The 9,298-nt window shown below is 45.7% G+C and overlaps 1 protein-coding gene across 1 annotated transcript; it reads right to left on the bottom strand.

Annotated features, from left to right (window-relative positions):
* Window positions 1-928: 928 nt before the first annotated feature.
* Window positions 929-1,483, bottom strand: LOC121865375. Its single transcript, XM_042364708.1, has one exon. The coding sequence runs from the start codon at window positions 1,481-1,483 to the stop codon at window positions 929-931; it is 555 nt and encodes a 184-aa protein (XP_042220642.1).
* Between the last annotated feature and the right edge of the window lie 7,815 nt (window positions 1,484-9,298).

Here is a 9,298-nt window from a genome sequence, read left to right on the forward strand (position 1 = left end):
AGGGACAGTGGGAATCTCATTAATCCATTCATGCGCGTCACTAATTAGATGATGAGGCATTTGGCTAGACCCCTGTTTCCGGCGTGTCACATGGTAGCACTCTAGGATTTTCTACTTTTAATTTAAAAAATGTGTGTGAATGAATCGTGTATGATCGTTAGTGTCTGGGGCATGGTGGATTAGATGTTAAGTGAGACTCCCAGATTGTCCAAATCTGGTCTACTCTAGGAACTAACAGGCAGACACCCCTGTCCCCGCCAGACTAACGGGTGTGTTGACGCTAAGTTGGCAAGTTACGTCATGTGTAGGTGCAGTGTAGACATAATTACAAGAATATTTACATGGCCTAGACATTGATGATGGAATGGACAATCATGATGATGAATAGACAAAGATTAAAAAAAATTGTTGTCATGCTCCCCGTATACGAAGTTTTATTTATTCGAGCGCCCCCAAGTGGGACGTCGGAAACAAGGGTACGTCACAGGGAAGGCAGTATCTCGGTGAACAGAGATTTTGGACAAGGAAATGGTGGTACCGCCTTGCTTACGGTGTGGCACACGCCCCGTGCTCGTCGTGGGCACGTCTGTTAGCTAGCCGGACGCTTGCACCCTGAGGGTTCGCAAGATCTTGATCGAACCCTCTATGGCCATGGTGGTGAGGATACCAATGCCTGGGCCTCTCATACTTCATTTGTCTGAGCAGCTTGGTGGTGGCGGTGCAGATGTCACCACGTGCACCGACTGCAGTTCAGAGGAAGGTGATGTCCCCGATTGGGGTCGCTATTCCTTTGCTGACGATGTACCTCCTCACTTCTGCATCATACGCCTTGTATTTGTCGATCTTTAACTGCTCAACTCTATGGAGGGCGTATTACAGAGGTCCAACACTGTGTTTCGGCCGTTCTTCTGTAGTAGTAGGTCGGGCTTCACGAATGTGTGACTAGTTGGTATTCGAGCCATTGGCCGAGCTTCTTGAGGACCTCATCGTGTCTTGAAACTCTGTGGTTCTGAGCAGCCCGACATGACTGCAACAGGTGCATCAGGTCTTCCTGCCCTTCTCCACAGCGCCGACACGTTAACGTGGTGAGCTCCTCGTTCGGCACGCTGCTAATGGCTCTCGAGACTCGGCACGAGATGTATTGAGACCGGAGTCGTAACAGGTCAATCGGGTTCCTTCCTTGTCCGAGATCGTTTTTAAGGATTCCATTGCAGGCCTGCTTTCCAAAGAAGTTATCAGCCCCTTTGCCTTGCCAGGATTGGCTCCATTCGTCCCTCTTCTCCCCAATTTCCTTTTTCATTTGGCGTGTGGTGTCGACGTTGATGTGCTCTACCCCGAAGTGCCGCGCCATTGCTGTCACCTCCCTCCCCCAGAGTCCTTCGACTGCAATGTGTCTGACGGCCGGGTCGCTGGAGGTCCTTAGGCGGTGAAGCAGTCCCATCTTCATATGAGTTACGCTCTCGACGAGGCTTGGCACTCCCATTCCCCCATCCTTCAGGGGTAGGCCAATAAGGGATTGAACAGGTTGGTTAATTCCTAGTCAACCAGTTCGGTACATTTATTTTATATTGGGCTTTAATAACGAAACCCAATTGAAGTTTTTTCTTTTATCAAAAAGTGTTATTTGTATAATTCCTGAGTGTAGATCAACCGTAAGTTCCACTGTTTAGGAGTGTGATAAGAAAGGACGGCGTCTATGTAAATAGACGTGAATCAACATCCGTACGATGTAAGTTTGGGAGTGAGACTCTGAGTAGTGACCCATCGAGGGAGAACGGAATAGGGACTTCGTCCACCCTCGAGGGAACACGGAGCCATCTACTGCGGCTCTAAAATAACGTCTTCCTCTAGTCAAGGATATCAAGCTACTGCCCACTTTAGGTGGCCAGGAGCCGGCTACTTTATGCCTTTACTCAACATAGTATGACTCAGCTTCCCGTGGGCACACCTTATCACGTGCATTGAACATGTCACCTCACAGCTAGTGGAAAGTTACAGGGGATGACTCAGTATATAAATCAAATGTAATTAACCCATTTATATAATACTTCTGTTTATGAAACAAGGGCCATTACAGGATGCGTGAAGAGTTAGAGGAAGGGGAACCCATTTTCTGACTTGTATGTTGATCTTCTGGTCCAGTACAGTACAGTAGAGCACAGTACAGTACAGTACAGTAGAGCACAGTTCAGTACAGTGCAGTAAAGCACAGTACAGTGGAGCACAGTACAGTACAGAGGAGCACAGTACAGTAGGGTGTGTCATACGGAGGCGAATTTTTTTTTTTTGAGTTTGAAAAATCGGCCCATGGTATTAATGATGTAGTTCTATGTGCAGAATCATGTGATATCTTCAGATTTGAAAAGTTTTCATTTTTTGCTAGGTAAATTTTAACTTGAAATCTTATGAAAATTCAGTATTCCCACCCTTTTACCAACACCACTAAATAGCTTATTTAAAGTAAAGTAAATGTATCAGGTTAATTTATTAGGATGAAAATGATCCAGAATAGTGAAACGAATGATCTTGACACATTTATTAAATTTAATATTCCTTTAGAAAACAAAATCATCAAATACAAAACCGGTTTTACTACTACGACCGGTGTTGCTGCACACCATAGAGAACATGTCTTTCTTGCTTCTGTTTCTACTCATCACCTCCCTGCTGACCACCTGAGCTCGGATGTAGCCTTTCCTCCTCTCCTGGCTGTACACGTGACTGCTGGCCTCGCTCACTTGCTGTACACAACGCTCTATACTCTGGGTGTGCGAGGGCCAGGCAGGGACATGCATGGGGTTGTCCAGGAAAGCTCTGACTTGAACATTGGTGAGGCTGCAGGTAAGAGGGGGCTCACTGCCAGCCTGGATGTTATCCAGATCTATGAGATCAGTGAGGGTCTTGGCACCTAGATTGACTTCAGGAGTCTTCCTGACCATGAAGGAATCGTCACCAACTGATTCGTCATGCCCAGATCCTCTCATAAGTCTCATATCCAAGATCTTTTTGACTGCCACTCTTCTCTCCTCCTCATCCTTACTGCAGAGCATTGTCTGCAGAACTGCCTCAGGATGAGCATACCAGGAAGATCTCCTCACAGTCTGCTCCACAATCTGAACAACCTTCCTTGGCTGACTCCTCAGGAGCTCAAGCTGGAAGAGAACATGCCTCGGACCTTCGGAGAACGATGACTTGACCTTGGTGTTGAACCAATTTGGCAAGTAGACACTCACGATGAATTGGACAATAAGTCTCAGGTTGTGAAGCTGGTTCCCTTTCAGTTTATGATGAGCGACCCAAATTCTGCAGAACCTGAGAGCCGTTGTGAGCCACCTAGAATGTGAGACTGGACCTATCTGCAGGTAAGCAAGTCTATCAGGCATGACCCCAGTTTGATGGCCTGCAAATCATGTAACCATAGTACTGGTCAGTACTCAGGTCGTCAATGACAGTATTATGCAAGCTCAACGAGTGGAGGGCCAACTGTGATTTTTCAAAGCTCGGATTTATTTCTAACTCAGTGGCAGAGTCCAGCATCTTGCCAAGAGGACCAGACCATCTGTTGTTTGAAAGAGTCTTGCCATCCAGCTCCTGGATCAGATGTCTGAGTGGCAACTCGTTGGTGTGGAGGTCACAAACAATCCAGACCAGCTTCCTCCCAATCTTCCGCTCTATCCACTGTATGACCCCCCCCCTTGCCACCCTGTGTTCGTGTTGGTGCTGTCCCCTCCAATGGCCTGCAGGGTCTGGTCTACGTTCCTCTCTCTGAGCCAGTTCACAATGTTATCTGCCACTATCTCAGCTGGTTTCCTGATGTCATCTTTCTCTGGAGTGAAATGCCACAAATACTTCCCTCCTGGTTCACTGCAGCAGGAGTAGTGTTCCTCCTTCACCATGGCAGGGAACAACTTGTCAGAATCTCCAACTTTCATGAACACTTTAGTGTCATCACTTCTCCCATCAAAGAAAAAACAATTGATTCCATTTTCTCTTATCCCCTTATCAAACTCCTCCTCTAGGTTACTGACAAGTTTCTCCTGAGCTCTCCTTACTTTGTTATGATCTATCACCAGGTGAACATCATCAGGTGTTATCAAACCAGCGTCAATCCAGGCAGCTGTTGCTATCTCTGCAGTTTCTCTGAGACCAGTGTGGTGTCGCATGCTGGCCAGAGCTATGCTCGGGATATCTTTCCTATTTCGAATCTTATGCCTGGAAGGTTTGGGATCATTATTTTCTGGGTTAGGGACAAAGTCACCAATTCTCCTGGTCAGCACTCGGATCAGCCATGGGGAATCATTAAACTCTGAATCAGCTTGACTCCAATCATCGGCCTTTTTTACCTCACCCTGGGCCTTCTCAAGTCTCTTTTCCTCGGCAACTCTTCTGTCTCTCTGTGGCAGCCTCCTGTCTCTTGGACTCCGGAATATCTTGGCTAGAAATCATGAGAGCCCCTATACTGCCAATCTTCTCTCTCTGTGCTTTGACAAATGCCAGTTCGATCCTGGGAATGCTTCAGTTCACGCTTGCAAATACAGGAGATGTGGGCCTCAGATTTACAGACACGATCGCATCCAAACTCAGGACAGAGAACAATTGGGCACTTGCAAGTAATTATGTCAAATAACTGGTCCAGTTGCTTGGCAAAGCTATCCTTAACTGCAAGTTTTCCTCTCCCAAGAGAGATATCTCTTGCCTTTTCCCAACTGGCTAGCAGTCTTTCACTAATCTTCTTCTGACTTGTTATGACTGGAGGCTTGAACTGAGCGTTAGCCAGAGTGTACTGTGCCAAGACAGCTTTGGTCATATCACTGGCAATGTCTTTGTTTGTGTAAGTTCTTTGGTTCTTTTCACTGATTTGCCTGATTAAAACACCGTATCTCAAAGCATCTCTCAATGTAGGCAACTCCGACCTTAGGAGCTCTCTCCCAGACCCAAGATAGTGACTGAGATGGCTGGATTTTTGGTTCCTCGTCCTGACACAAGCAGCCATCGCAAATATTATCAACTTATAAATGCATCAGAATCTGAAACAGAAAAAAATATTGTTATTTGGGTTGTTAAAGAATGAAGTCAGAAAGCAATGTTCAGTATTTGATTGTAATGCACTAATGCAGCTGTACGTTAGATTTTCGATAAATTTCACGCTAAAATTTACCTAGCAAAAGGTTGCAAAATATTGAAACTGAAATTATTTTCTGTTTATATACACTAAAATCTACCAAAAAAGTGATGGGCCATTAGTTTTAGCTGATCTTCCCTCCTATGACACACCCTAACAGTACAGTACAGTAGAGCACAGTACAGTACAGTACAGTAAAGCACAGTAGAGTAGAGAACAGTACACTAGAGCACAGCACAGCAGAGTACAGTACAGTATAGTTCAGCACAGTACAGAAGAGTACAGCAGAATACAGTACAGTAGAGCACAGCAGAGTACAGTAGAGCACAGTACAGTACAGTAGAGCACAGTACAGTAGAGTACAGTACAGTACAGAACAGCACAGTACAGTACAGTAGAGCATAGTACAGTACAGTAGAGCACACTACAGTAGAACACAGTACACTAGAGCACAGCACAGCACAGTTCAGTACAGTACAGTACAGCACAGTACAGTACAGTAGAGCATAGTACAGTACAGAAGAGCACATTACAGTACAGTAGAGCACAGTACACAACAGTACAGCACAGTATAGTACAGTAGAGCACAGTACAGTACAGTAGAGCACAGTACAGTAGAGTACAGTACAGAACAGCACAGTACAATACAGTAGAGCACAGTACAGTACAGAAGAGCACAGTACAGTAGAGCACACTACAGTAGAACACAGTACACTAGAGCACAGCACAGCACAGTGCAATACAGTACAGCACAGTACAGTAGAGTACAGAAGCAATAAGTACAGTAGAGCACAGTACAGTACAGTACAGCACAGTATAGTACAGTAGAGCACAGTACAGTATAGTAGAGCAAAGAACAGTACAGTAGAGCACAGCCCAGTACAGTAGAGCACAGTACAGTACAGGAGAGCACAGTACAGTACAGTACAGAAGAGAAAAGTACAGTACAGAAGAGCATAGCACAGTAGAGCACAGTATAGTACAGCAGAGCACAGTACAGTATTGCACAGTACAGAACAGTAGAGCACAATACAATAGAGCACAGTATACCACAGTAGAGCACAGTACAGTACAGGAGAGCACAGCACAGTACAGTAGAGCAGAGCACAGTACAGTAGAGCACAGTACAGTTGAGCACAGCCCAGTACAGTACAGAACTGCACAGTACAGTACAGTAGAGCACAGTACAGTACAGTAGAGCACATCACAGTACAATAGAGCATAGCACAGCACAGTACAGCACAGTACAGTACAGTAGACACAGTACAATAGGCACAGTATAGCACAGTAGAGCACAGTACAGTACAGAAGAGCACAGCACAGTACAGTGAGGCACAGTGCAAGACTGAGCACAGCACAGTACAGTACAAAATTGCACAGTACAGTACAGTAGGCACAGTACAAGTACAGTAGAGCTCAGCACAGTACAATAGAGCACAGCACAGCACAGTACAGCACAGTACAGAACAGCACAGTACACTAGAGTACAGTACAGAAGAGCACAGCAGAGCACAGTAGAGCACAGTACAGTAAAGTAGAGAACAGCCACTAGAGCAAAGTACAGTACAGAAAAGCACAGTACAGTACACAAGAGCACAGGACAGTAAAGTAGAGCACAGCACATTACAATAGAGCACAGCACAGTACAATAGAGCACAGCTCAGTACAGTAGAGCACAGTACACTAGAGCACTGTACAGTCCAGTACAATGAAGTAGAGCACAGTACAGTCAGGCACAATACAGTACAGTAGAGCAGAGCACAGTACAGTGGAGCAGGCACAGTACGGAAGTGCACCATACAGTACAGTACAATAGAACACAGCACAGTACGGTCGAGCACAGTACAGTACATTAGAGTTCAGATTAGTACAGTAGAGCACACTGCCAGTACAGTAGAGCACAGCACAATACAGTACGGTAGAGTACAGTACAGTACAGCAGACCACAGTACAGTACAGTACAGTAGAGCACAGTACAGTACAGTAGAGCACAGTACAGTATATTAGAGCACAGCGCAGTACAGTAGAGAACAGTACAGTACAGTATAGCACAATACAGTACAGTAGAGCACAGTACAGTACAGTACAGTACAGTACAGTAGAGCACAGTACAATACACTAGAGCACAGTACAGTACAGTAGAGCACAAAACAGTACGGTAGAACACAGTACAGTACAGTAGAGCACTGCACAGTTGAGCAAAGTACAGTACAGAAGAGCAAAGTACAGTACAGAAGAGCACAGTTCAGTAGAGTAGAGCACAGTAGAGTTCACAAGAGCACAGTACAGTACAGCAGAGTACAGTACAGTACAGTAGAGCACAGTACATTAGAGAAGAACACAGTAGAGTACGGTAGAAGACACAGCACAGTTACAGTAGGCAGAGCACAATACAGTAGAGCACATGCAGTACAGTACAGTAGAGCACAGTAAAACCAGTACAGTAGAGAGCACATTACAGTACATTAGGTAGAGTACAGTGGAGCACAGCACACTACAGTACAGAAGAGCACAGTACAGTACAAAGCACAGTACAGTACAATGAAGCACAGTACAGTACAGTGAAGCACAGTACAGTACAGTAGAGCACAGTACAGTACAGTGAGAGCACAGTACAGTACAGTAGAACACAGTACAATAGAAAGAAAAGTACAGTACAGAGAGACAGCAGTACAGACACAGTCAGTAAGTAGATCACAGTCCACAGTAAACACATTGCAGTGCAGCAGGTGCAGTGCGGTACAGTAGGGCACAGTACATTGGAAGAGCACAGTAGTGCAGTGAGACACTAGCACAGTGCAGTTGGGCTTTATTGTGCAGACGCAATGCAGTGGAGCGCAGTACAGTACAGTAGGGCACAGTCAGTACAGTACAGTGGAGAGCACAGTACAGTAGGGAATCTGTACATTAGAGTAGCATGGAACAGTTCAGAGTGGGCACAGTAGACAGTGGACGGCGCACTCACAGTGCAGGAAAGAGCCAAGTACTGGTGCTGAAGAGGCACAGTTTGGCGTACAGTGGGCATCATACAGTGAGAGCACAGTACAAATGGGCACAGTGTGCACAGACAGCAGTACAGAGAGCACAGTACAGTACAGTAGAGGCAAGTGCTAGTATAGTGGGAAAGGCACAGTACAAGTATAGTAGAACACAGCACAATGCAGTAACACAACAGTACAGTGGAGGCACAGTACAGTAGACACATTACAGTACAGTGCAGAGCACACATTACAGTACAGTGGCTGGTGCAATTGCAGTGGGGCGCAATTACAGGCAGTGGAGCACAATTGCAGTTGAGTAGGGCGAGAGTGCCAGGTACAGTAGGGGCACAGTGCAGTACAGTGGGGAGCCTGTGCAGTACAGTGAGAGCATTAAGTACAGTACAGTGGGCACAGTACAGTAGAGCACAGTACATTGCAATTAGAGCACAGTGCAGTACAGTAGAGCATACAGACTACAGAGTGAACCTGATGCAAGTGCAGTAGAGAGCACAGCCAAAGTACAGAAGTGAACCAGTACAGTACAATGAAACACAGTTCTACAGTAGACACAACACAGTACAGTAGACACTATACAGTAACAGTACAGTAGAAACACAATTACAGCATGAAACACAGTACAGTACAGTAAAAACTACAATTGCCGTACAGTAGAGGCACAATACAGTGAGAGCACAGTGCAGTACAGTAGAGCACAGTACAGTGAGGGCTGGTACAGTGGAGCACAGTACAGTACAGTAGAGCACAGTACGGGTACAGTGAGAGCACAACACAGTACGAGTGAACCAGTGTACAGGTACAGTGGAGCACAGTACAAAGACACAGTACAGTACAGAACAGAAGCACAGTACAGTACAGTGAAACACAACACAAAACAGTGAAACACAGCACAGTACAGTAGAAACAACAGTACAGTGAAAACAGCACAGTACAAGTGAGCACAGTACAGTAGACCTGTCATGAAAACACAATGCAATGCAGTGAGAACACAAGTGTACAGTGAGAACACAGTACAGTAGAGTAAACACAGTACAGTACATGGAAACTACAGTACAGTGGAGACAGACAGTAGACCAGTGTACAGTGCAGTCGAGCACAGTTACAGAAGACACAGTGCAGTTACAGAACAGAAGAGCGCAGTACAGTACAGTGGAAGCACAGCACAGTACAGTAGAGC

The sequence above is a fragment of the Homarus americanus genome, unplaced genomic scaffold (genome assembly GCF_018991925.1).
Source record: "Homarus americanus isolate GMGI-L3 unplaced genomic scaffold, GMGI_Hamer_2.0 scaffold7076, whole genome shotgun sequence".
NCBI lineage: Eukaryota > Metazoa > Arthropoda > Malacostraca > Decapoda > Nephropidae > Homarus > Homarus americanus.

Bases quoted from the DNA above. Each gene is read 5' to 3' on its own strand.
- LOC121865375 (XM_042364708.1), bottom strand. From the start codon at position 1,483: ATGGGAGTGCCAAGCCTCGTCGAGAGCGTAACTCATATGAAGATGGGA.